We start from the raw sequence: 27,340 nt of genomic DNA, 5'->3' as shown, positions 1-27,340 counted from the left end.
AAAGATTACCGCCGCCATCGTCAGTATTAACAGTTCCGGTGATTCCGCCGCAGGGTCGCCGTTCGACGTCGATTTCTCCGGCGGAGATAATACTCTCGTGCGTGTGAAAGCGGTGGAGTTGGAAGAATCATGGACCTTGATGAACTAGAAGGAACGAGAGAAGTTTCTGCTCGACCCCGGAAATTCGCGCCGGGTCGCGCCGGTAAGCCCAAACCGAAACCTAAATCAGAACCGAAGCAAGAAACCGCTGTGAAGGCGGAGCCGAAGCCGTCGCACGTCGATACTCCTGCGGATGCTCCGCCGGCGAAGGTTGAACCGCCGCCGGTATACGACGGCGCCGTTAAAATGGAGATTGATTCTAAAGTGGACAAGGAATCTGAGTCGATGGAAGCTGAGCCCATTAATGAAGATCGCCACGAACAGCAGATATCGGTGGAAGAGGAAGAAGAACAAGACGCGGTTGTTCGTGAAATCGACGTTTTCTTCAACCCTGGCATTGATTCCGACACTAAGGTCAGTATGCGTATCATTGGGTTTGATTGTGGAAGAATATTGTCATTCTTACTGCAGTTACCATAGTTAGAGCTTTGTTTGATGCCTGTTTGTCGGCAATTTCAGCTGTACGTTATACAATTTCCCCTCAGACCCTCCTGGCGTGCGTATGACTTGAATGAGCGATGCGAGGAGGTTGGTGTATTGATTCATTGCCTCTGCCGAGTTGGATTTCTCCGTAATTTCTCTTGGTTTCATCGGCATTGAGCTGTTAGTTGTTCTGTCTGTTTATAAATCATTAGGTGAGGGTAAAACCCTCTACTTGTGAAGTCGAAATTGATTTGTCTATCGATGTCCACTCCGAGAATTACGACAAGGATTTCGGGAGCAAGCTTAACATGTCCAAGCAGGTTAGCTTTTCGTTTCAAACTTGATTCAAGTTGAATTTCTTGGAGCGATTTTGATTCCTTGATAGAAGTTCAATCTTGTCTGTTGGATATTGTTAGACTTTGGGAACCACATGGAGGCCGCCTCCTGCCTTGAATTATGCTGTTGGAGTTCTTATTGGTGATGAGGTACTTGTAACAAATCTTCTTTCCTTAATCCTTCCTCGTTTTGATTATTGAAGCACTACAGTGGGAAATTCTTGGACATGCCCAGATCAGCTGCTGTGTTTTTAACTTTTTTAATGGGTTCAGATTCCTTGACATGCAGTTACACTTGAATCCTGTTCATGCCGTTGCTCAGCTCCGGCCATGCATAGGGTGTCTATCGTCCACGGGCAAAAAGAAACAAACTGCTGAAGAATCTGTCGGGACATCAAAAAGGATGGTACAGCTCAGAACCTAAAAGTTTCCAAGAATTAAATGGTTATCGTCTAGATTTGTTTTCTATTCGACAAATTAGCGATTACGTCCTCTCTTGTCCTCCTATAAACTCTGAAGTTCAATCAAGTCCGGTTGTGGGCCACACCTTTGGTATGGTTTCAATCTTGAGTCTTTATTCCATTTCGTTCCTGGCAGAACAAGGGAATGCAGTCTTCAGCAGAGGAGAAAACAGTTCCTGAAGTGGTATGAGAATTGATTTCGTTTAATTCTTGTTTCATTGTTTGTTATTGTCACTTTCAGCTTTTAGTTTTGCTTCATCATCTGATAAAACAGAAGGTAGTCCGTGAGTTGTGAACTTAGCTCTCAATTTTGCTCCCTCTTTGTAGTCCTCTTTTAATCAAAGACAGAAAGTTTCATCACCTTATCTTCATTAGTACAGCAAAAAAATAAACATCTCTTGTTTATGTGGTCCTTTCTTCTCTCCTGACTGCATGGTGGATGACTGGTGTGTACTTATGTTGCTGATTTTCTTCTTTCTTAGAGCTGGGTTACACACAAGTATCTTCATAGCGAATTTTCTTCAAGATACCTTCAGGGAATGATAACAAAGGAGAGATCTTCAATAGACTTCAATATGAGCCCGTATGATATCGTTCCTGTTACAAAGTTCTTCCTGACACTATTTTGAAAAGAACTGACTCGGCTACCTTTAGACCTCTTCTGATTGCTCTTTGGAATTTTGTTTTTTAAAGGGACGATTATATCGACTCGCTGTGTCCTGGAGGAAGCAGCAGAAGTTCTAAATCCAACAGTCAATCACGGAGGTACAATTTTTCTTGTTTTCTGTCCTGGGATTTCCATTTTCACGCGTCATTGATCTATAGTCTCTTGTAATGTGTCATTGTTTTAAAAAGTACCCTTCCTACTTTTTTAGATTATATAACTGTTTACTTTCAGGGACCTCCTCTCTATGTCACTGGAAGAACGTGTAAAACAATTGCTCTGCGAGGTTGGTGGCTGATTAAATGGCATTGCGTTCCTATTGGACAAGTTTTTTTGTGTGTACTTGCATTTTGTTTCATGTTCTTGTTTATTTTTTACATAATTACATCAAAATTTCATGGGCCAATGAGTTTGAAATCTAAATCCTGCTTACATGTTGTTGGAGAGAAATTGAAACATAAAAATCTTAGCTTAACTCATCTGACTAATGGATCCCAAACTTTTTTCATCATCCCAGGGGTCTCCACTACTTCGGTATAGTGTTCTTAAGCATTATGCCCCGGATCACTCGGATGAAGATGTCTTGGGAGTCCTCCAACAACATGCCTTGTTAGTTCAAGGATGGTGGACCCCGAGAACTAGGTTACTAAACCTAGATGGCCCCATGGCAGGTGCCAGGGATTACGTCCTGACATTGTTCAGCAAGGATACAACTATCAAGTACTCGCAAGTTGATGCTGCTGGTCGAAATAAAGAAAGGGTGAAAGAGTTATTAAAAACTCTTGCCAAAGATAGATCTCTTCTGTCCGACTGGAAGTTCAAGGAGGCTACCGATACATCCTTCATAAAACGCTACCCGGATATCGTTAAGAAGCAAGAAGTGGTGTGGAAATCGATCGAAGATAAGATTATGCCACTGATCCAAGGGGCGAAAGGTAAAACAGATGGCAGGAGAAATATCAGCGCAAAACCTATCCCGACTGTTAATACGCAGACGGCTGTGCACTCTGAGAAAGGTCCAACGAGAAATCCACCTGCGCCTCGTGTTCGAAGGACAATGTCGGAGGAAACTCGGAGGGCTTTACCAAAGGCCTTGAAAGAGGTATTCCAAACTCACAAAGTTTGCAGGTAAGATCCGGGATTTCGTTATCATAATCAAGGATCGGATCTTTAATGTTGGATTTGGGTAATTGGAATCATATCGTATGTTTCTTTTTTAGCTTCCAAATGATATGCCAAGGGCTTAGGGAACTGGCTGTGTCCAAGGCAAATAATCCAAAGGCGACAGATACCAATATGGCAAGGAATGCAGCATTTGGTGCTGATGCTCCTACAGAAGAGCTGGAAGAAGTTATAAGTGAAGTGGCTGTGAACATTCATGGCTCTTACGTATTGAAGTCGTCACACGACCATCCAGAATATGATCCTTTAAGGTAACATTTTTTACCCAAATAACGTTCTTTTCTACGTTTTTTCATTATATTCTAATTCTGTCTCATGCCCCTTTCTTCAGGAAAGTGGTGATCGATCTATTTTGCGGATTGGGACCTGGTGCGAGGATTAAGAAGGATCATGTTAAGGTGGCTTGCCTGCGGGTACTTGGCCGGGACTTGACAGACAACGAGTATAAAAAGGTTTGTGTTTTGTTCTAATAATCGTTTTCGAGCTTTTTTTTTATATACGAATTTTACGTCCATTCTTCGGATAACCCTTGAGAAAAGGAAGAGGGTACATGACATGTTTTTGGTCAAGCATATTGATTATACAAAAGGGGGGCGCGTATATATGTTAGTATTGTGACATTTACGAGTAACATAACTCGTGTGGGCATTACACTTTTACAGGTGATGAATGACATTTGTGAATCCAACAACAGTACCTGGGGTATACAAACTGCGAGGTGAGATTGCTGACGTGGATCAGACACGTCAGTACATAATAGATGAAACATTGAGATGGGGATTTTGCTTGTGTAAGAATCAGATTCTGTCTTTAAGGATGTTTTTGGTTCTCCGTACCGTACCATTCATGAGACCTCCGACATTTTTTTCCGGGCCGTGTCCGTACATTCGAGAAAGCATCTTCGGCTTGGTTCGGAGTATATGACGAAATTGTCCTATGATTTTCTTTTCAATGTTTTTGTAATACAATTACACGAGCTAGCAATGATCTCAACCAAATTCGGTTTAGCATCTTTGGGATTTCAGTTTCCGGTTTGAATGTGATTGTCCCTTTGAAACTTGAGTTTTTGCCATGGTTACCGGTTAACCGAACCGAACCGTCTGGTCGAGCAGGGAATTATGTAGTCAATTTTCGATAATACCCCGGTTCGTGTCTATCGAGCCGTCAAATCAAAGCTGCCCTAGAGTTTTTTTCCACATCGAGCAAAGTTCCCAGAGGTCGAAAATATCTCATTAGAAGCTCCGGGGAGAGAGAGATTGTTGCAGCGAGAGAGATGATTGACAACGGAGGAGGACACGATGGCAACGGGACCGCCGTCGAAGATCTCTTCGGCGGGGGCTATTCTCCTCCTCTGCACGACGGCGGCGCGGCTGAGGACTATAGAGACTCCAAATCTCAGGTATATGCGATATTATTCTTGGAACATTCATAGTTATGTTTCTGTGCGAAAACGTGTAGTTGGGTTTTAACTAGGGCTTTTTGGGTGGTCGTGCTTGTTTAACTAGGCGGGAACTTTGGGCTTTGTTGATTTACTGCGCGATGGTATCTCTTTCACTCAAGATTGGGTGTCCGTTTGTTTTTGCGAGTAGGGGATTCCGAGAGTAGGGGATTCCGAGTCTTTTGTTGAGGCGACACCCGGATTTGAACTGGGGAAAAAGGATTTGCAGTCCCCCGCCTTACCACTCGGCCATGCAGCCTAAACGATTGTTGTTTTAGGGCAATTTTAAATATTAGGTGGATGAAGTTTAAGTTACTGGAATCTATAGTCAGTGTGTTTTCGGATCGATGTTGGTTTGAGTGCTTTTGGTTTTATGCTAGTCGGAAAGCCAGTCTGCTGTGGAATGGTTGATGTATATAGGGTAGGGGCCTTCAGGTTTAGTTTCATCATGCATCTACTGGATAATTATTCCTGTTTCTTCGAATGTAACAATGAGTTGCTTTCCTTCTGCAGCGCGATTTCGAAAAAGAATCTTCCAGAAGTAGAGAAAAAGAAAGGGAGAAGGGGCGAGATAAGGACAGAGAGAGGGACCGGGATCGTAACAGGGACAGGGACAAGGACAGAGAGGGAGAGAAAAGCAGAGAAAAGGGTTCGGAGAGAGAAAAGGACAGGGACAAAGAACGGGATCGTCATTCCAGAAGTCGTCACAGGGATCATAGTAGGGAACGCAGTGATAGAAGAGAACGTGGCAGGGATAGAGATGATGATGACTACCGTAGAAGCCGTGATTATGACAGGTGACTTCTCCAAAGACATTTCATTTTATGCTTCAAACGGAACCAGTTCAGTGGTTCTTATATCTTTTAGAAGAAGATACTAATTTGGCATTTTGCTTTTCAGGCGTAGAGATCACGAGAAGGATAGGGGAGATAGATGTCGCCGCCGGTCTAGGTCTCGTTCAAAGGATAGATCTGATCGGAAATCAAGGTCACGATCACCATCAAAGAGGTAGTTTAATTTTCTTGCCGGGAACTACCTGTTAGTATTTCAAGAGTGGATATGATATGGTTATGAAAGTGAGCTACCAAACCATGAAAAGATGTTTGTTTGTTTGTTCCAGCTCCATCTCTCTTTAATAGTTTAATTTAATGCTGTTCTAAGGTTATTAAGTGTGTTTTTTATGCCATCTATTTGCTTGCAGCAAACGGGTCAGTGGATTCGATATGGCACCTCCTGCTTCTGCAATGTTAGCTGCTGGTACTATTGGTACTGCCGTCACAGGTAGATGTACCTCCAATCCCTTCTTTTGCATTTTAGTACCCTCTTATTGGAATATGTTGGTTTAGTGTAGAATTCATGCCCAGTTCATGTACTTGTTTTGGTAAGTCCTGGTTTCTCTTGTATTTGCCTTGGCAGCTTTATAAGATGTAATCAGGAGTTGTCTGCTTATGACATAAACTGAGAGCTGTATACAAGACCCGGGATATATAATACTGGACTGAGAGCTTTTTGGTCATCTTTGTGTTCTTGGTGTTTTGTTTGCTTGCTTGCTTTCTTTTGAGTTTTGAGAAGGCGATGTTGGGTTTCTAGTCCCTCTCTGATGATGACAGTCGGTGTGAGATGGTCCTTCTAGATTTTTGTACAAGGAAGAAATCCTACAGTGGTTTTATGGGTATTGCACATCCTCAACCAGTACATATCACTGGATTTGTGGTCTTGCAAATGTTTTCTGAGAATTTCTATATAGTCTTGCCTCACTTTTTATTACCCTATATACTAAAACCTCTGGATACCACTGATGATTTTCCAGGTAGGGTGACCTGGGTCTTCTCAATTCAAAAATAATAAAGAGAGGCTCTGCACATAGTTGTAACGGTGTATTACCATGTTTTCTTTGTGTAGGTCAAGTTCCTGTTGCAAACCCTGCTATTCCTGGGAGCGGAATGTTTCCAAACATGTTCCCCTTAACAACAGGACAGGTCTGTGCTCTTTACCTTGATAGAATTGATCTGTCTTTCCTTAACTAATTTTCCTTTCTTCTATGTCATGCAGCCATTTGGTGCACTTCCTATGATGCCAGTGCAGGCTATGACGCAGCAGGTTGGGGAAAACTTTACGAAAGCGTATGTGAAATTCTTTAATGAGTTGTCCATATCAACCACTTATTCATTTGGTGTATATCTTCAGGCTACTAGACATGCTCGCAGAGTATATGTTGGTGGGCTTTCCCCATCAGCCAATGAACAGGTTTACTATTCACTTATCATCTTTTCGTTTCCTGAAACTTGTTCTTGCATTTGATGCTCACGCTGTTTTATCTTCCTGTATTGCAGTCCGTTGCAACGTATTTTAGCCAGGTTATGGCAGCGATTGGTGGAAACACTGCTGGCCCTGGTATGTGATTCAACTGCAAATGTTGACCGGGTTCCTTTTTGAGAGGCTTGTTGAAATTTTTGTTTAATCAATGCTCACAGGTGATGCTGTTGTCAATGTGTACATAAACCATGAGAAGAAGTTTGCTTTTGTGGAGATGCGATCTGTCGAAGAGGCAAGTAATGCAATGGCTTTGGATGGGATTATATTCGAGGTATGTCTTATGTGCTGCCATGGTACTTATAGCTGGTTAAACTATAAGTTTGCTGTTTCATTGGTATTCGGGTTATGTAGCTGGGTGAAATAAATATGCTTCTAATCATTGGAGAAGGGCTAGACTGTATCTATGAGGGTTGAAATTACATAGGCTCGTTAACAATATTAGTTTTCATCTACAGGGAGCTCCAGTGAAGGTGAGGAGACCTAGTGACTATAACCCGTCTCTAGCCGCAACTCTTGGTCCGAGCCAGCCCAGTCCGAATCTAAACTTGGCTGCTGTTGGTCTGACTCCAGGCTCTACCGGTTTGCTCGAGGGTCCAGACCGAATCTTTGTCGGTGGGCTTCCCTATTATTTTACCGAGGCCCAAGTCAGGGAATTGTTGGAGTCATTTGGAGCCCTGAAGGGCTTTGACCTTGTGAAAGACAGGGAAACCGGAAACTCGAAAGGATATGCCTTTTGCGTGTACCAAGATACCTCTGTTACAGACATTGCTTGTGCAGCCCTCAATGGAATTAAAATGGGAGATAAAACTCTTACCGTGAGACGCGCTAACCAGGGAACAATGCAACCAAAACCTGAACAGGAGAGTGTATTGTTACATGCACAGCAGCAGATTGCTTTGCAGGTCAAACTTTTTTTTTAATATCTTGATTTCCCTTTTCTGTTGTTTGGGGGAAATGAAAGACTGATGCTTTTTCTGTTGAACTCTTATTAATGAACTGATCATCAGTCAAAATGATGGTGTTTTTTTTTTCAGAGGATGATGTTACAACCAGGCACTGCCACTGCACCCACCAAAGTCGTGTGCCTGACGCAGGTTGTTGCTGAGGATGAGCTTAGGGATGACGAGGAGTATGAAGATATAATGGAAGACATGAGACAAGAAGGTGGAAAGTTTGGTAAGAAAATCTTTGGCATTAGAACCAAAGCTCACCTTTTTTTTTTGGCTACTTCACTTTTGTTATGTTGTCAAGATAAGATTAGAAGCATATTTATCTATCTCTGTTTTTCTTGGTTGAATGTGTCTGTTTTACAGCCTTTTGTTGTCCCACGATTCTGCTATAAAGAATCAGCCCCTTCTAACCTAACACAGACAGGAGACCTTCATCCATAACCTCCTATCTATTTTCACTTGAAGCTCCCTCTCTTGAAAGAAATATCTCTGCCTCATTTTTTCTGTTGGATTCGAAACTTTAACTGTAAAACATACAGGTGCATTGACCAAAGTAGTGATTCCTCGCCCCAGTCCGAGTGGCGAGCCAATACCAGGCGTAGGCAAGGTTGGTAACCATACCTGCATGCTTTTTTTTTCCCTTTCATTTTAAACAAAAAAAGGGATCTCATGGTTTTTTTGCTGTGATGTATAATTCGATCAAGTGAGATAATATTATTAGAAACCCAAATAAAAAATCATGTGGGGGAATCAGGATTTGAGAATGTTTTGTTAAATAAAGTATATGAGAAGCGATTGATGTTATTATATATGTGAAGGTCTTTCTGGAGTATGCGGACACAGAGGGAGCATCTAAGGCGAGAGCGGGGATGAACGGGAGGAAGTTCGGTGGGAACCAAGTGGTGGCTGTGTTTTATGCCGAAGACAAGTTCGAACAAGGTGATTATCAATCCTAATGAAAAACAGAACCAGAGTTCAGTTGTCCGGAGCCGAATGGATCTGGCATTTCTCTCTTAGTGAAGTGCTTTTGCTTTTTATCGACACCTTTATTTTGCTGTTGAGACAGGAGGATCCACATGAGAAGGTGCCTTGTAATTTTGTTGTCAAAGATTCAAAACCCTTGCTCTCCATATTTTGCTCATTACATGTCCAATGTCTAACCCGGGAGAATACTTAGTGGTGGTGCGGTATTCGAAATTTTGGATATTCCTTGTCTTGGGGACAGGACGTGTAAGAGATGAGGCTCGTGATGGCAAGAGCCTGATCCCTTGGGTTGGAGATAGGGTTATCCCCGGCCGAGGGGTCAAGTGAGGCTGCGACGGTGTCGGGCGAGCGGTCGGATCCAAAGAGGGTATCTGAACCTTCACGGCACCCCCCAAGATGAGATAGACCAATATCACACGTCAAAGGCAATGCCAGTATCACATCCATAATATATTAATAATCCATTTCTGCCCCTAAAATACTCGCCAATATGTAATATTTAAAAAATCTATTTTTTAAACACAAACTGTCAACGATCAATGATCATCGTGCCCTGTCTGTGAATCAAATACATCCGTCTTTTATTTTGACGAGGTCTTAAACCCAATCGTAGTTACAAGCCTTAAACCCTAAAAACCGTCGCTTTGCTGCTTCCCCTCTCAATATTTCCTGCCGTCTCCCATCTCACTTCCCCACCGCGACGAAGCAGCTATGACGCCTTCTCGCCTGTGTCTCGGTCGCGTCCGCCGCCTCTCCTCAGCCGCCGCAGCTGCTCCTGCTGCGACCAGCGCCGGTGGGTCGACGCCTTCCGCCGCAATCTCTGTCTCCAAAGCTAAATCAAAACTCAGGAAAGTACACGATCCCGACAAAGCCCTGGAGATCTACTCCTCTGTCTCCGATCACTACGTGTCCCCTGTCTCCTCGCGCTACGCCCAGGAGCTCACCGTTCGCCGCCTCGCCAAGTCGCGCCGGTTCACCGACATTGAAGCCCTGGTCGAATCGCACAAGAATGACCCCAAGATCAAGGAAGAACCTTTCCTCTCGACCCTCATTAGATCCTACGGCCGAGCCGCCATGTTTGATCATGCCTTGAGGACGTATGAGCAGATGGAACAGTTCGGCACGCCCAGATCAGCTGTGTCTTTCAACGCCCTTCTCACCGCTTGTCTCCACTCTGGGCTGTTCGACAGAGTCCCCCAACTGTTCGAGGAAATTCCTCAGAGGTATAATATCACTCCTGACAAAATCTCTTACGGCATTTTGATTAAGGCTTATTGCGATTCGGGCTCGCCTGAGAAGGCTTTGGATACGTTGAGACAAATGGAGGGCAAAGGCGTGGAAGTCACCATCATTGCTTTTACCACCATTTTGGGATCTTTGTATAAGAAAGGGAAAGTCGAGGAAGCAGAGATCTTGTGGAGGGAGATGGAGAAGAAAGGCTGCGAATTGGACGTTGCAGCATACAATGTTCGTGTCATGAATGCTCAAAAGGAAAGCCCGGAAAGAGTTAAGGAATTGATCGAACAGATGAGCAATGTGGGACTGAAACCCGATACAATTAGCTATAACTATCTGATGACTGCATATTGCCAGAAAGGAATGATGGATGAAGCGAAGAAGGTATACGAAGGACTGGAGGAATTCGGGTGTTGCCCTAATGCAGCAACGTTTAGGACATTGATATTCCATCTGTGTCTGAATGGGTTATATGAACAAGGCTATGCGGTGTTCAAGAAGAGCGTGTCAATGCACAAGATTCCCGACTTCAATACGCTGAAGCATTTGGCTGAAGGGTTGGTGAGGAAGAAGAAAATGGAGGATGCGAAAGGGCTGGCGAGGACAGTGAGGAAGAAATTCCCCCCGAATTTCTTGAATGCGTGGAATAAATTGGAGGAGAATCTTGGGTTGAAGAAGAGTACTGCATCGGATTCTGCTGAATCATCGGTTCCCGATCAATGAAAGGAAGCTACTGCATAAAGCTTAAAGGACTTGCTTATGGAGTCAATAGGTTTTTCTTATGTGCTGCTTGAGCTTATAAGACATTGACAAAACCATGATTGAGCATGCAGGTTGTTATAAAAGCCTCTTGCTTTGTCTCATAAGGTGCGAAGCTGTAAAAGCTAAGTGTTAGAAGAATACATCAAGATTTTTTGTGTTTGGAACATTTATCTCTTGTTATTCAGTTCATGAGCTTCTTCTCTTTCATAATGATTCATGATACACTGTTCTGCATCAACTATCTCATATTAAAAATACTTTAATTTAAATTTATTATAAAAATTTATCAACTATTAATTATGAGCGTTATTTTATAATTTTTAAATTTTGTAAAAATTATAAATTTTCCGGTAAAGCTTCAGAGTGTAGAACAGATGAATCACCTGAAACGATTTCGAGGGATGAATAAAAGGGCCTATGGACCTTCAAAAAGGCTCAATCTCTTGATCACCGAAAGCCCAACGTTTCAGCCCATGAATTTCGTAATCGCTTGAACCCTCTTCTTCCTCCTCCCTCCTCCCCGTTCCGGCCTAGAGAAATCGCTGGACCGCCGATTAGACGGGATCGCAGTAAGAATCTCGGATTCTTCCGGGAGATTTTCCCGGCGAAATACAAGAGAAGGAAATTAGGGGAAAGATAAGATGACAACCCGAATAGCTCCAGGAGTTGGAGCGAATCTGCTTGGCCAACACTCCGCTGAACGGAACCAAGACGCTACTGTCTATGTCGGAAATCTCGATCCCCAGGTTCATCTCCTTCTCGCTCTGGCAAACTTGTTCGTGGGTCTTTTGGGGTTTCTGTATGTATGTATATACGAACTGTTTACAAATGTGTCTCTGCTAAAGAGTAGAATTTAGTTTTGAAATGATTCGACGTGGGTTTTCCCCCCACATTTTCTGATTTCTGATTATCGATGAATGTTCGGTAAAGTTGCTATTTTGTGGCCTTTTGAGTTTAGATTTCTGAAGAGTTGCTGTGGGAATTGTTCGTTCAAGCCGGCCCCGTAGGTAAGCAAGATCCAATTTCTACATGAAGTTCATGTTGGATATAGTCACATAAGTCTTTCTTTATCTGTATTTTCTTTCTATAATCACATTAGAGATCAAAATTCATCTATTTTAATTCCCCTTTTTGGACAATATCTTGTTTAGGTTCCATGGGGTAGATTTGAAATGGTTGTGTTTAGCTGAAAAGCCGCAATTTTCTGTTGGTTAACTTTCTTTGGTAGAGTATCTCGATCTTGTCGGTTCTTTATTCTGACTTAGCTCCCGAAATTCTGATCATCGCAGTCAATGTGTATGCCCCGAAAGATAGGGTGACAAATCTTCATCAAGGGTATGGATTTGTTGAATTCCGTAGCGAGGAGGATGCTGACTATGTAAGTGTTTGCTTGTAGAGTTCATCTGCCAATGCTTTCCACTTCCACCACCTATGTTGAAGAATTCACTTCTCTTCATAGCAAATGGTAATTCCATCTGCTTTGTTTGCAGGCAATTAAGGTTCTGAACATGATTAAGCTTTACGGGAAACCTATACGTGTTAACAAGGTATCAGATTGATGTGGAGATGCGTTTACTTTCGCATAGAAGTTTCTAATAGTTTGATCCCTGTCGGAAAATGTTTCTAGGCATCTCAAGATAAGAAGAGCTTGGATGTCGGTGCTAACCTTTTTATCGGAAACCTTGACCCTGTAAGTATCTTGTTCATATTCTCTGCCATTGCTGGTCTTTTGAGTCCTTTTAGATTTTCAGCTGACCCACCCGATTTCGATATACAGGATGTGGATGAGAAACTGCTATACGATACCTTCAGTGCATTCGGAGTCATTGTTGCTAATCCTAAGGTCTGATCTTTGATTTTATATGATTCTTAAACATCTGATTGGATGGAAAATTTTTGTTTGCCTCGTGAATCTTGATCTCTATCTATCTCCTGCTGGAGGTTGGAGAGTAAACTGTATTAGTAATCAATCATTTCTTCCCCATCCTTTTAAAGGGGAAGATTTTTTGTGCACTTTAGATTCTGATACTTGGGAATAATAATCTTCTGTCTCAGATAATGCGAGATCCTGATACAGGGAACTCGAGAGGTTTCGGTTTCATCAGCTATGATTCTTTCGAGGCGTCTGATGCTGCTATAGAGGTATTATGTTATGTTTCCGTGTCTAGAAACCATGTGGCTGTATGATCTTCCATTACAGAACATGGTTATATGCAGCTTTATCGAGTATAGATTATAGAATACACAGTACTAAACCAATGTACAGTCCCTGTCTGAGCTCCGTAACTAATCCAATGTAGTATTAATCTGTTCTTGTTTTCGGCATTGCAGGCCATGAATGGCCAGTACCTCTGTAACCGGCAAATAACAGCCTCATATGCATACAAGAAAGACACTAAAGGAGAACGGCATGGTACCCCTGCAGGTTAGATTTGGTTCTCAGAATGGAATATATATTATATATGTACGACAGTATGAGATTGGACAGTATTATACTTTGATCCATAAAAGATATTTCTTGCATATTTTACATGTTTGTGATGCAGAGAGGCTTTTAGCTGCCAACAATCCAAATGCCCAGAAAAGCAGACCCCATACCCTATTTGCAAGTGGCCCTCCATCACTTGCCAATGCTGCTGCTCAACCCAATGGTGCACCATCTCGGCCATTCGCCAATGGGAACATGCCACCTGTCCCGATACCAGCCATCCGTCCACCACCACCACCGCCCCCACAAGCAGTGGCCGCTTATCCTCCTCCACCACCTCAAACAGCTTGGCCGCCTCAGCCACAACCACACGGCCTCCCTATGCAGTTCAGACCGCACCCTCAAGCCATGCCACCGCCTCCTCCCTCGGTTCATCATCAAGCTGGTTCAAGGCCTCCGCTGCCGATGGGACCGCCCCAGCACGTGTGGCCGCCGCAACAAATGGTGGGTGGTCTTCCCATGCATCATCATCATCATCACATGTCGATGCCACCTCAACCACCACAAGCTTGATTAAAAAAAAAACCCATGTATCGTTCGTTGGTGGGTTGTGCCCAAGAAACATTAGTTTTGTGTTTTTTTTTTCTAGAGACTGCTCCAAATGCCCATATGAAACGACCATATGTAAACCCTATCTTGCACAACAAGTAATCTCAATTTTTGACTTTTGAGCTCTGTCGGGTTCCTGCACGAAAGATTCCTTGCAGAACCTCTTTCTCAGCACACGAAATTACGCAGAATGTCATTCAGATTATGATCCAGTGGCAAGAGATTTCTCTGATGTCGTCGGGCTTTATCGGAAACGGAGAAAGATGGTGACTTGTCCGAGTCACTGAGTCAGTGTTCTTTGCGTAGGGAATCTCTGAATCTGACGCCTTTGTCAGTTGGTTATTGCCTCTTCAGTGGTTTATTACCCTCCAAACAAAAAGAAAAACACCAGTTTGAAGCAAAATTGACGTGCTGTTCACGTTATCATGGACCCATCTCCCTGAATCAATGCAGAGAGAGAGAGAGAGAGAGAGAGAGAGAGAGATATGTACGTTGCGAGAGTTTTAAGATTGGGATCGCAGTTCACACCACCGGACAAAGCGAGAGAATGATAAGTGGAGTTGCAAACATATATACACACACATATATATATCGATTGGTAACTTTGTTTTATTACACTTTTGCCCCTTCAATCATTTTGTCATTTCGATGTTCGATTAGTCAAAAGTACTGATGACGTGACCACCAACCATCCTTGGTCGTCCACGTGTCAAACGCTGAAGTAGGCTCTGGTGCGAGTGTGGCCGTATGCCCACAAGAGATTAGAGAATTTCACTCGAGATAGAAGTTGCATGCTTCCATATATTATTCAATTAAGTAAAATCCGACCAAGGGCTTACTTATTTTTTTAACATTAATATCATACATAGTCGGAGAGCCTAACAGTAGAGGGTCGCCGGCTCCGGTCGCCGGAAAACAGCGCCGACCAGATCTCTGAGAATGCGGTTATGATGGTGCGATGGTGTCGCCGTGAATTCAGAGCGAGGAAACAGCAGAGGAGCTGCTCCAGCTCCGCGGCGTCGAACAGCTTCTTCTCCACGATCATCTCAACTATCGACCCCTTGAAATCCTCGTACGGATCCTCCGACCTCTTCACCACCGCCACCGCCGCTGCACACGGCGAACTGTCGACCGGCGACGTCTCCGTCTCCGTCGAGGAAGCTCTGTTACTGTTGCTCCTCTTCGAAACGCACCGTTTCGGCGGCTTTCTGCGGTTCTTGTTGCGCCTTGTGCCACGTGGCGCGTCCGAGGAGGAGTCTTCGGCGGAGAAGCTTCTAGAGGACGGTATCAGGCTCTCCGTCTCGTCTCCGTCGTCGTTTTCGGCACTTTCGTCGGCAAATGACGTGCTCAGCCGCGCACGTCGTGCCGTTTTTTGCTGCACGCGTTGTCGTTTTTCGTCCCGGCGTGTTAAAACGCCGTCGTTTCTACGGCCGTGGTATATTTTCCGGCGACGCTCCTCCTCCTCTTCGTGTGCTGCTCTGGCCATCACGTGCCACTTTCCCTCGTTTCGCCAGTGGAACCTCGGCGTCGACGCCCGCGACGGAGGAGTCTCCGAACGGCCGACGTCGGAAAAGTTCTTGCGAGAGATGCCGCAGCCGAAGGCGGACGACACGTGGCGCTTGAAGGAAGATCGACGGTGGGGCTTCGCCGGATCTTGACGGTGGTGGGGGTCCACCGGGAGAGAAGATGGGTCTTTTGAACGGCAGAATTTGAAACAGAGGAAGATTCTCGACATCTTGAATTTGAAACGTTTCGCCATTTTTTTTTTTTTTGTCTGGATATGAGGTTGTTTGTTTGTGTGGGAACAGGAGGAGAAAGCGCACAGCGTTAAAGTGAAGACTGTTGTTGTGTCCGTCTGACGAAAAGCTTTGGTTAATTTATAGTCATGATCTTGATCCTCTTTCTTTCCATTTTATCGATCTTTTAATTGTTTTATAATATTTTAAATAGGGGCATCCACTAATTAATTATACAAGAGCTTTAGCTAGTTTTATTTGATTATTTTTCTACTTCGGAGGTTAATTAATTAATATTCATGAACAAATTAGTAAAGAATCTTATCGGTCATCAGTACTGATTATGCATTATTAATTTATTAGTGTACTTGCACTGTTTAAGCTTTGACAATACTCTATGATTAGAGGAGACGGTCCACATATGCTTGCCAACCAACTAACAAATAATATTATACATATATCCCAAAACTACAAAATATATTATGCTAAGATGCAAAATCTATATATAATATATTGTTGTTCAGCGTATTAAAATACAAAATACCAACTTTTGCAAAATTTGTCGTCGGCATATTAAATCACAAACAAGACTGAAATATATTTGAGAGGAGACGTAGATATAATATATTGTTGTTATACAATAATTGGATACTAGATATCAATCGACGCTAAAGTGTCCGTATGTATACTGATGATGATTGCATTTCTGTAATAACGAAATCGAAAGAAAATAGATACTTGTTTTGATTTTTAGTTTAATCCAATATCGAATCAATAATGCACTAACCTAATAGCGTTTTAATAAATACACTGACTATATATTTCGATGCGTTCGCCTGATAGCGTTTTAATAAATACACTCGGGTTGTTTCGATATTCGGTTCAGAAATTACTCGATTCAATTTGTTGATTCTATAAAACACATATACTAATCGATTATTATATCGTGTAGTTTCTGTTTTTATTAAGAATAACTATTTTCTTAAGAAATTTTTTATTTTTTGAACTTTTTAAAAATTCGGTTCCATTTCAAGAAAATTAAACTAAAAAGTCTTTCAAAAATTTTAGAGGATTCGATTCAAAGATAATATTGAAATTTTCGATTCGATTTTGAATAATTATACCGAAACGTTGACCTCTATTATATTTATACATTGTTTTTTTAATTTAAAATTTTCTATTTTTAAGATTTTACAAAACGTACTCTGCCAAGGCTTCAGTTCGCTTCCCTTCCTTTGAGCTAAAGACAGCATGTGTCCAAATATATTTTATTTTTCACAAAAAATATATATATAAACTGTCGATTTTGAATTCGAAACATAGCAGTGTTTATTGACCACAAAAATCAAGAAACATACAAATTTATTTTTGGTTTCATTTTATCAATTCTTCCAAAAAAATACTCGCGGATGCCTCAAACATTGTTGTGTAGATAGTAGTCTTTTCATATTTTTATAGTAAAAATATATATCAGAAAAAAATGTATCTAAATTTTATAAGAATTTTAATATGATATATATACCAATGTTTAAATGTTTATAATAATGTTCATGTAGAACTCAAACTTCTCCTCCTCTTGAACATTTGTAAAGCAAACACCGGAGATAAAATAGCTTTGTATTTGTGGCAGAAATCTCGCGTTTATGATAATAATAGTTTATTGAACGCAATTATCTCAAGTATTAACATACATATATTATTAGCATATATACTGCGAGTCCACAATATCCTATGGTCGGTTTGTATTTGTTCGGGGTTTTTCCGCAAAAAAAAAAAGACTGTAAAAAAAATATGGATAGAGTAAGACAAAAAGTCAAAGGGAAGAAGAAGAAGAAGCTCCCATCGGGGGGATCCAAGGAGACAACATCATCCTCTCATGAGTCATGCCCTCGAAAAAGTCCTTGGCTTTTTTCTCGTTCTTCATTTTGTTTTTTTTTTTTCAAATTTTAAAAATCAACTTTAGCCCATGTGGTTTCCCGGTTCAATGAAAATATTATTTATTTTATAAAAAGATACGGAAATATCACTTTTTACTTTTTACGGCGTTTGAATTACAACACAAACGCTCCTTCAATAAAGAAAAAGATCAAAACGCGTTTAATTGATTATTAAGATGAGTGTAGTCGGTTTAGCCGGTTAAGTGTTTGTATTTGGATGTCCGGTTTAGGGCCGGTTTAGAGCTAAAATTTATACATTAAAGAGGAGAAATCATACATCCCAAATAATTGATGTAGTTGTTAGAGTCTGTTTATCAAATTACTTGGATGACAGTTTGAAATAAAAATGATAATTTTTAGAAGAATCGAAGTGTCTTTTGGTTTTGGGTATTTGTTTCCCGTTTAATTTCAAGCAACTTTGTGGGGTTTTCTTTCTCTTGGGCCATTGTTTTTATTTGGATTTCATCACATGATAGACCCATAAACCACCATACACACATTCATGAACAATTGTTTCTTTATTCTTTTTCTTTCTTTCTTTTAACTTAAATTAAAAAATAATATGATATGTAGTGTGATGCATGGAAGCTTTGAAAAAACTATCTATTCCATCCGTTTTTTAATAAATTTCGATTTAGAGAATTTTTTATATTGCTAAATATTTTGGATCAATCCTTCAAAAGGAGGGGGTTACGATTAAGATGTTAGTCATAGAATAAAGACGGGATGGATGAAATGAGACAAGCCACGGGATTCTTTATGATCATAAGGTTTCCCTACGGCTGAAAGAAAAATCCTACTGTACCGTCATAAGACTCGCATTATTGTATGATAGCGAACGTTGGGCGACAAAACTGCAACATATGTCTTAAATAAATGTGACCGAGATGAGGATGTTGAGATGAATGTGCGGAACACAATGATGGATAGAATTAGAAATGAGATTATTAGAAAGAAAATATGAGTAATAGGTATCGAAGAGAAAGTAGGGGATAGGTGTTTAAGATGGTTTGAACATGTACAACGTAGGTCGATAGGTGTGTCGGTTAGAAAAGTGGAGAGTATAGGTATAGGGGTGAGAAAGAAAGGAAGAGATAGACCTAGATTTATTGGGGAGCGTGTCTTTAGAACCGATTTGGAAGTGTTGTAGATTCTGAAAGAGTTAACCCAGAATCGAAACCAGTGGAGAAGAAGGATTCATGCGGTTGACCCCAAATAAATTTCGGAATGAGACGATGTTGTTGTTGTTGCTCAATAGATGTCATTTTAGATTTTTTAGATAAGTTTTTTAATAAAATTTATAGTTTTACTTTAATTAAAAATATTTAATTTTAATATAGTATTAATGAGATGTCGGTGAATGAGAATATGTATGGCTTTTTCTATACTTTTTAAGAAATTGTGATGAAATCTCAAACATATTTATTTAGAAAAGAAGGGAGTAACAAATTGGAATAAAATTATGTCCTTGAAATCGTAAATAACTTGGAACTTGGAAAAAAAAAGGAGTAATTAAATGCCCTATTGGGATATTAATTTTATTTTGTTCTTACAAATAATAATGCATGATATATTAGTATATATCCAACTAGTTTTTGCTCCATATACATTGTATTATATATCAACCAGCCATTGCCATACAATGTGTATGAAATCCAAAGAAAATGATGGCGGTCCATTTCAAGAACTCTTTCTATAGAAAAAAAATGCAATAATTATATATACCCACAAGCAGTCGGCCAGTTTCGACGGACGCAATTTTATGAGAAATAATATGAGTTTTTCTATAATGAGAAAAAATGAGAACATATATGACTTTTTATATACTTTTCAAATAATTGTGATAAAATCTCAAACATATTTATTTAGAAAAGAAGGGAGTAACAACTTCGAATAAAATGTTTTGAATATTATATAATGAGAAATAATATGATATATATATATATTACCTGCCCAAGTTATCAATTGTAGATATATCGATGTGTCTCTGTCCACCAAATGTGTCCCTAGCACTATCTTTTTCTTCTTCGAAAGACCGATATTTCGTCAATATGATTTTAAAATTTTAACATTAATTTAATCATTCAGTGCATTTATGTGTACCCAATTATTAAAATCAAATATTCCAATCGGTGAAAATTTCATTGTCCAAATCGAGATATGGCGGATTAAATTGGATTTGTTTGGATCATTTGTTCGCCATTAATAAATGGAGTGGAAACTTTTTTTTTATTAAAAAAGATACAAAATCGATGATGCAATTAAATGAAAACTGCTATAATATTGGAAGCATGGTATTTTAATCCTTTTTTTTTAATCATCACCTCTTTATTCAAGATCGAGATATGCATTCATATATACGTGTACGTATATACATACGTGTCAATACGGTTTTTGTATGAATGTAATATTAATTTAATAAGATATTGGTGTTGGAGCAAAAATAATTATCGTACACGAAAACGTGGGCACGAGCTCCATGTCCACTGTACAACATTCTGATGGTTTACTTTCTGATTGTCATTCTCCACTGGGAGCAATATACACCCCATACATATATATATATATATATATATATATTCAATTTTACAAAATTATTGTTTACTCCAAAGTAATATTATTGATCTACGGTTGAAATTATACGAATTTTCTGTTTGTTTGAATATTGGACTGAGTTACAGCTCGTGAATTCCTAAGTTTGAAAGCAATACTTGTAGCGTTCACATGGAAAATAATAGTATATGACCAAGTTTTTTTGCAAGTGGTGGCAAAAAGCCATCCCTTCCTCGTATGTGTATAGTGTTCTTAGTTGCAAAAGTCGCATAATTACTTGGGTTTAATCCGATAAGTGATATTAATATATAATATAGTTTTCTTGGATAATCTTTTTGTAACATGTTATTACAATGTATGTGTGTCTTTTCTAAATTGAATTCCAACATCTCTTAGACAAAGATTCGTTTCTTATAATTTTTTGTTTACCTTCCGAATATCTATACTGTTACGAGGCCAGTGGAATTAGAAATCACGCCCCTTTTGGAATTTGTATACCTGGATAAATGATTAAAAAAAATATTGCATATAATACAATATAATGCATGAAAATAAAAATTCATTGAGATCAAGTAATGGAATCATGTATAACATACGGTGGAAGGAGAATATATATATATATATATATATATATAAAGATTTCAATCAGTATATATCATTTTAGTCTTTTGCAAATTATATATATCCTTCATGTCGTTTTTGTTTTGCAATTATATATCCATCCATGTATATTTGGACTAGGATTATATAATTGTGGGGGAATTATCCATACATCCAATTCAATTACAGCGGTCGTAACTATTTTTTTTTAGTTAAATGAACCGTTTGATTTATTTACATATAAGTGGAATCAATTTTGGCAAACCTAAATATATCATTGAATTTTATTCTCTCTCTAGGTTTTTTAACTATAAATCGGTTTATCAGAGTACAATAATATATCAATATATATATTTGATGGAAACTCTGGTTGAATACTAAACAATATAGATTGGTTTATATCTCTCGTGTAATTTACAGCTAATTACAGAGAATTCGAAAGGTAATAATTGTGGGTTCCCACATTATAATATATATATATATATATATATTCTCTATATTTTATAGAGTACATCTAAATGTATATGATGGGAATATCGAGAAAATTACATATAATATTTGTAAAACTTCATATGAAATTAATATCCATCCTCGATGCGTCTCGCAGTATAATTATGTAATCCTATTGACGTATAAAAAACTAAAAAAAAGACCCATGACGTATAAAAAACTTACCAATGCGTTGACGCCAGAAGATTTTACGAATGCATCCATGTATCTGTCTCCGTATATAGACATAATATCTAAAGATACGTTACGATTTACAATATACGAATTTTTAAGGAAAAAGACACGTGTCAACTTGGCATATGATAATTACAGATTAAATGAGAGTGATACATATAGAAAATATACAGGCAGTCATAAGACATGTCACATACACACAGTCTACATGTCGATCTTATCCGAATCAAAAGATTATTAGGAAACAGGTTGGAACGACAAATCAAGTAAAAAAACCTCCGAGTTTGCCGGTTCTTTCCTCATTAGTTGTAATGTTTCCGTAAATAAGGGGCCGTAGTTAGAAAATGTTGATTGTTCTGTCTTTATGGTTTAATTTCTAAATATATAAAGATTGGCATGATCCCCTCAATTTTATCCTCGATGCTCGCACTGTCACGTGACCGGTTCGGTTATGTATAAATTAACCGAATCCAATAACCTAGATTGGATTGAAACTCATGCAAAATCGAATGAATATAATTTTTCAAAACAAAATAATTGAATCTTGACCGAATATGAAATAGTAAAAAAACTATTTTTTATATAAACCGAAAACGAACCAAACCGGATCTAACATAAAACCGAAAAACCGAAACCAAACACACAACCTAACCAACCCTTAGAAAAAAAACAAAATGCCCTGTGTCAAGACACGATCCATCTCTATATATACAACCTTCATCCCAACTGAAACCAAACCCATAAGGCATAATCCAATTCCCACAAACCTCTACACACATATCCTAGTCTTATTTATATGATAGTTTCGGTATATACATATATACACACACCCATATAGAATCCGATATATGGAGGAAAAAATCGCCGGCGAAGCGCCGGCGAAACTCAACAGGTATGCTCTTGCATGCTGTATTGTCGCATCCATTATCTCCACGATATTCGGTTATGGTGAGTCCTCCTCCTCCGATCTTTCCCGTATGTTTGATTTTAGGGTTCGTTGTGAATGTTAATGGGTTGGTGTCTTTGGACAGATACCGGAGTAATGAGCGGTGCTATGGTCTTCATCGAAGAAGATCTCAAAGCGACCGACGTCCAGCTCGAGATTCTCACCGGAATTCTCAACCTGTGCGCTCTCGTCGGATCTTTGCTGGCCGGAAGAACTTCCGACGTCATCGGACGTCGTTACACCATTGTCTTGGCTTCCATTCTCTTCATGCTCGGTTCCATTCTGATGGGTTGGGGTCCGAATTATTCGGTTCTCTTAACCGGGAGGTGTACCGCCGGTATAGGAGTCGGTTTCGCGTTGATGGTTGCTCCGGTTTACTCAGCTGAAATCGCCACGGCTTCGCATCGTGGACTCCTCGCTTCTCTTCCGCATCTCTGCATCAGTGTCGGAATCCTAAGTGGGTATGTGATAAATTACTTCTTCTCCAAGTTACCTTTGCATCTCGGATGGCGGCTCATGCTCGGAATCGCCGCCATCCCATCGTTGATCCTCGCTGTCGGGATCTTGAAGATGCCGGAATCTCCTCGGTGGCTGATTCTTCAGGGCCGTCTCGGCGAAGCCAAGAGGATACTGATGAAGGTATCAAACTCTCCGGAGGAGGCGGAGATCCGTTACAAGGACATCAAATCGGCGGCAGGAATTGACGAAAAGATCGACGACGAGGTCGTTAAGTTCGAGAACAAGAAGACACACGGCGAGGATGTCTGGAAGGAACTGATCCTCCGACCGACTCCGGCGGTCCGAAGGGTTCTCCTGACGGCGCTCGGGATCCACTTCTTCCAACACGCGACGGGGATCGAGGCCGTGCTGTTGTACGGACCGAAGATCTTCAAAAAAGCCGGAGTCACGGCCAAGGACAAGCTCTTCCTCGTCACGATAGGTGTCGGATTCTTGAAAACGATCTTCATCTTCACTGCCACGTTTCTACTGGACAAGGTCGGGAGGAGGAAGCTACTGTTGACGAGCGTGGGGGGAATGTTCTGTGCCCTAATATCACTAGGGTTTGGTCTAACCATGGCTCAGAACACAGGAGGGAAACTTGCATGGCCACTGATCCTTAGCATCGTCTCGGCCTACTCATTCGTAGCGATTTTCTCGGTAGGGCTCGGACCAATCACATGGGTTTACAGCTCGGAGGTTTTTCCATTGAAGCTCAGAGCACAGGGAGCGAGCTTGGGTGTGGCGGTGAACAGAATGACGAACGCCGCCGTGTCGATGTCGTTCTTGTCGCTGACCCACGCCATTACCACCGGCGGAGCCTTCTTCTTGTTCTCCGGCATGGCTGCCGTGGCTTGGAACTTCTTCTTCTTCCTCATTCCCGAAACCAAAGGGAAGTCTCTTGAAGAGATCGACATGCTTTTCTGCAGGGAAAGTGACAAGAAACGGAACGAAAACGGCGCCGTTTGAGCAAGTACAAGAAAAAAAAAACGGGCGTCTAATTTTTTTTTGGATATAAGCGATAAACGGGCGCTTTCTTTGTCCATTAAAAAAAACAATGAAAATAGAAGATAATGTATGTTTTTTTATTCACAGATGCCAAAAAAAATATCTGAATTGTAGAACGAGATGCAGATGTATTTGTGTATAACCATGATTATGCTATTGATCTTTATATATAAAAAAATCCGTCACAAATTCTACTTCTGTAATGAACTAACTTTCCGACTAATCATACCAAGATCGTTGGAATATTTGTGCATATTTTATAGTTTTGGCTAGATTGGTTTGTGGCTGGAGTTCTGTACGGTCCAATGTGACATATTTGAAGGTTTGAAACTGTATAAGGGAAGAGATCCTTGTATAAATTATATAGTTGCTGAAATAGCTAGAAAGTGTTTGATTTGGTTAAACTTTGTACTATAAAAATGTGAAGTGATGATCTTAGGATGTTTTTATTTTCATTTATGAGTTTAATCTCCTTTTGGTTTAATGGTTAATTAAACTTATTTATAAGTGGAGGGCGAAATCTAGTGATATTTTATATTATTGACTGACCTTGTATATAAATATCTCTGTTTTATTTTTTTTACATTTGCTCGAACATATTAATTTATATCACAATGTTATAAGTGGGGGATTTTCTTTTGTTTTCATGTATTGTTTTCTAAAGCTTTTTGTAAAGAAAAATCTTATTATTATTTTTTAATTTAAATCCCCTTGTATATTATAATGTCTACAAAATGGTCCTTTTTTTGTATTGGTTTTGGCGAGTGGGGGGACCTATTCAAAGGGTAGGATGTCAATCACGTGAGGGAGCTTCGCTCAGAACGTTCATTCGGAATCTTCTTTTATATAGACATTGATATCTTTCTTTTATACAAGTATTGCATATTGTACGATTTTAGGGTATTTTAATATAATTATAGATCTCGGAATCCGAATCTAAATTCTGGGTTCCAGATACTTCAGCTTAAGTTTATTATCCACCTCGTTGCTGTCGGAACTCGAATTCGGTCACATGGATTTTGTCTAAAAAATTCAAATTTTCAATTTTCAGATATTTTTTTTAGATATATCTGTGATGGGGAGAGGTTAATTTTGGCAGAGGCCTATTACGGGCAAACGAGAGAGAGAGAGAGAGAGGGAGAGGGAGAGAGATGAAGCAAACAAACCTCAGCTCTCGTCACCATTCTTTCTAAGATTCGTTTACGTCCCAGATGCAAAAAAGAAGAGAAAAAAAAAGACATTTCCCCAATTCCTTTTCTCTCTTTCATTCCCAGCACTCCCCCCCTCCCCTTAATTTATTCTTCATAGGTACTCTCTCTCTCTCTCTCTCTATAATCTCAATCTCCATGCACTTCATCTTATAATTTGGTTGAAATGGCCATGCATTTACGAATTATGGATCCGCATTCGTCATTGTTCAATCGCATTATTAGTATAAACATCCTCTAATAATGCTACGAACGACAAAAAAAAAAAGAGAGAGATAGATCATGATCTGCGTTTGGTACTTTCTGTTATGTTTTGGACAACAAAATTAGTTGTCGGAATTTCTCTATTTTTTTTCTTGATTTCAGTTTTTTTGATACGTATATTCCATCTGGGTTTTTTTTTTAATGTTTACAGAGAATTGAGCCCTAACGCGAAACGGTTAAGGGAGAGAGGCGGAGTTTCTGTTTCCGTGCAATGGCTTCTTCCCCCGACGCTGCTCCGTCGCCGTCCGATTCATCTCCGCCGTCTCCTCCTTCCAACTCTTCCTCTCCGCCGTCTCCTTTCCCTCCCAAAGGCGGTTCCTCTCCGTCACCGGACTCCTCCCCTCCCGCTCCGCCACAAGCTCCGCCGCCGGCGAACTCCTCGTCCGGAAATTCCCCTCCTTCCCCTCCTCAAGGCGGCGGCCGAGATCGGAACGATTCCCCACCTTCCCGCGGCTCTCCTCCTTCTCCCCCGGCTAGATCTGGAGACACCGGAAGATCTTCACCCTCCGGCGACAATGGAGGTTCACGCTCTCCGGAATCTCCCTCCTCCTCCGGCGGCAGCGGGGTAAATGGGAAGATCATAGCAGGTGTAGTGGTTGGAGCCGGGATTTTGATGTTGGTGGTTCTAATTGTCTGTCTTCGACGGAGAAAGAAGAGAAAAGACGATTCTTTCTACGGTGATTCCATGAAAGGTATACAGACATATTAATGTGCATACACACGCATATATGTATATATATACACACACAGATATTCATATCTATGATTTGCAGGAAACCTGTATCAGTATAACTATGGAAGATCAGAATACAACAACAATGGCGGCTCAAAGAACTATCAGAATTGGCAACAACCCTCCCCTTACCAGCCTCCACCTGCTCCGCAAATCCACACCAATGGAGAAGACTCATTGTATTCCGGCCCGTCTCGACCGGTATTACCCCCTCCTTCCCCAAACCTCGCCCTCGGCTTCAACAAGAGCACGTTTTCTTACCAAGAACTCGAGGCCGCGACTGGTGGATTCGCGGATTCTAATCTTCTGGGGCAAGGCGGGTTTGGGTATGTTCACAAGGGTGTTTTGCCCGACGGGAAAGAGATTGCAGTCAAGAGTTTGAAATCGGGAAGTGGACAAGGAGAGAGGGAGTTTCAGGCGGAGGTCGACATCATTAGCCGTGTTCATCATCGGTATCTTGTTTCATTGGTCGGATACTGCATTGCAGATGGACAGAGGATGTTGGTCTACGAGTTTGTCCCCAACAACACTTTGGAACATCATCTCCATGGTCTGAAAACTTGAACTTTGATATTGTATCTATAATAGATGTTTCTTGGATCTCAAGAAAGCGTCGGGTATCGCAGGAAAGAATCTTCCGGTCATGGATTTCTCCACGAGGATGCGTATTGCCATGGGTTCTGCGAAAGGGCTCGCTTACCTTCATGAAGACTGTACGTTCACATCTTTTGTTTCGTTCCCTAGTTTATTCATCCGAGTTTTTTGAAACAGACAAAACCCTAATTTTCTTTGTCCGAGAAAATCAAACCGTACGTGCAGGCCATCCTCGGATCATTCACCGTGATATCAAATCTGCCAACATTCTTTTGGACTTCAACTTCGATGCAATGGTGAATCGGTATTTCATGTGTTGAGTTTCTTGTTACGTCACATAAATACCGTCAAGCTGATGACGAATGTTTATAAAAATCATTTTCAGGTGGCTGATTTCGGATTGGCTAAGTTAACTTCTGATAACAATACTCATGTATCTACTCGTGTCATGGGAACGTTCGGGTGAGTTATTATAACGTCGTTTTTCCATCTCACCCTGGATTCAAACCCAAACGTGGGGAGGGACATTCACCTGGACTTTCCCGGTCCTCTGGGAGATGTAGTTGGGCCAAAACCCCGGTGAACTTCCGGATTATCAAAAAAAAAAACTTTGTTTTTTTCCTGAAAGAGTG

The 27,340-nt window shown here is 40.6% G+C and overlaps 7 protein-coding genes and 1 non-coding gene across 9 annotated transcripts in view; 6 read left to right on the top strand and 2 right to left on the bottom strand.

Moving 5' to 3' along the window:
* The first annotated feature begins 15 nt into the window (after nt 1–15).
* LOC104819797 (DNA-directed RNA polymerase III subunit RPC5) lies at nt 16–4,236 on the top strand. Its single transcript, XM_010550044.1, has 13 exons — nt 16–513; nt 619–687; nt 795–902; nt 999–1,067; nt 1,207–1,323; nt 1,515–1,562; nt 1,861–1,961; nt 2,072–2,143; nt 2,277–2,328; nt 2,560–3,170; nt 3,263–3,475; nt 3,556–3,676; nt 3,887–4,236. Exons 1-13 carry the CDS (start codon nt 130–132, stop codon nt 3,944–3,946), a joined length of 2,025 nt encoding a protein of 674 aa, XP_010548346.1. The 5' UTR covers nt 16–129; the 3' UTR covers nt 3,947–4,236.
* Nucleotides 4,237–4,404: 168 nt separating this feature from the next.
* On the top strand, nt 4,405–9,058 carry LOC104819796 (splicing factor U2af large subunit A). The gene is made up of 13 exons (XM_010550042.2): nt 4,405–4,623; nt 5,176–5,459; nt 5,563–5,670; nt 5,864–5,943; nt 6,565–6,641; nt 6,715–6,762; nt 6,850–6,909; nt 6,996–7,056; nt 7,137–7,249; nt 7,434–7,880; nt 8,013–8,154; nt 8,468–8,535; nt 8,747–9,058. The coding sequence occupies exons 1-13, from the start codon at nt 4,498–4,500 to the stop codon at nt 8,882–8,884; spliced, it is 1,752 nt and encodes a 583-aa protein (XP_010548344.1). The 5' UTR covers nt 4,405–4,497; the 3' UTR covers nt 8,885–9,058.
* Nucleotides 4,851–4,921, bottom strand: TRNAC-GCA. The gene has a single exon. It is a non-coding gene; the product is annotated as a tRNA-Cys (tRNA).
* A 112-nt stretch (nt 9,059–9,170) lies between the features above and the next one.
* Nucleotides 9,171–11,115, top strand: LOC104819795 (pentatricopeptide repeat-containing protein At4g36680, mitochondrial-like). Its single transcript, XM_010550041.2, has one exon. The coding sequence runs from the start codon at nt 9,624–9,626 to the stop codon at nt 10,869–10,871; it is 1,248 nt and encodes a 415-aa protein (XP_010548343.1). The 5' UTR covers nt 9,171–9,623; the 3' UTR covers nt 10,872–11,115.
* A 265-nt stretch (nt 11,116–11,380) lies between these two features.
* LOC104819794 (splicing factor 3B subunit 4) lies at nt 11,381–14,073 on the top strand. Its single transcript, XM_010550039.2, has 9 exons — nt 11,381–11,656; nt 11,869–11,917; nt 12,200–12,288; nt 12,401–12,457; nt 12,538–12,600; nt 12,688–12,753; nt 12,966–13,052; nt 13,242–13,335; nt 13,457–14,073. The coding sequence occupies exons 1-9, from the start codon at nt 11,552–11,554 to the stop codon at nt 13,909–13,911; spliced, it is 1,065 nt and encodes a 354-aa protein (XP_010548341.1). The 5' UTR covers nt 11,381–11,551; the 3' UTR covers nt 13,912–14,073.
* Nucleotides 14,074–14,547: 474 nt separating this feature from the next.
* On the bottom strand, nt 14,548–15,895 carry LOC104819793 (transcription repressor OFP7). The gene has a single exon (XM_010550038.2). It carries the CDS (start codon nt 15,704–15,706, stop codon nt 14,807–14,809), a length of 900 nt encoding a protein of 299 aa, XP_010548340.1. The 5' UTR covers nt 15,707–15,895; the 3' UTR covers nt 14,548–14,806.
* Nucleotides 15,896–22,210: 6,315 nt separating this feature from the next.
* On the top strand, nt 22,211–24,061 carry LOC104819792 (probable polyol transporter 6). Its single transcript, XM_010550037.1, has 2 exons — nt 22,211–22,405; nt 22,489–24,061. The coding sequence occupies exons 1-2, from the start codon at nt 22,306–22,308 to the stop codon at nt 23,868–23,870; spliced, it is 1,482 nt and encodes a 493-aa protein (XP_010548339.1). The 5' UTR covers nt 22,211–22,305; the 3' UTR covers nt 23,871–24,061.
* Nucleotides 24,062–25,098: 1,037 nt separating this feature from the next.
* The window catches only part of LOC104819791 (proline-rich receptor-like protein kinase PERK4), a 3,546-nt gene continuing 1,304 nt past the window's right edge, over nt 25,099–27,340 (top strand). The window contains exons 1-6 of one of the 2 annotated variants that reach the window (XM_010550035.2): nt 25,099–25,217; nt 25,533–26,073; nt 26,155–26,664; nt 26,741–26,827; nt 26,934–27,004; nt 27,094–27,170. In XM_010550035.2, the coding sequence (XP_010548337.1) occupies nt 25,593–26,073; nt 26,155–26,664; nt 26,741–26,827; nt 26,934–27,004; nt 27,094–27,170 (1,226 nt within the window). In that variant the 5' untranslated portion in view covers nt 25,099–25,217; nt 25,533–25,592. Of the gene's footprint in view, nt 25,218–25,283; nt 25,414–25,532; nt 26,074–26,154; nt 26,665–26,740; nt 26,828–26,933; nt 27,005–27,093; nt 27,171–27,340 lie in introns of those variants that run through there. The other variant, XM_010550036.2, reaches the window with a different exon arrangement.

The sequence above is a fragment of the Tarenaya hassleriana genome, unplaced genomic scaffold (genome assembly GCF_000463585.1).
Source record: "Tarenaya hassleriana unplaced genomic scaffold, ASM46358v1 Cleome3, whole genome shotgun sequence".
NCBI classification, from domain to species: domain Eukaryota; kingdom Viridiplantae; phylum Streptophyta; class Magnoliopsida; order Brassicales; family Cleomaceae; genus Tarenaya; species Tarenaya hassleriana.
This window is presented reverse-complemented; position numbering and strand designations above follow the sequence as displayed.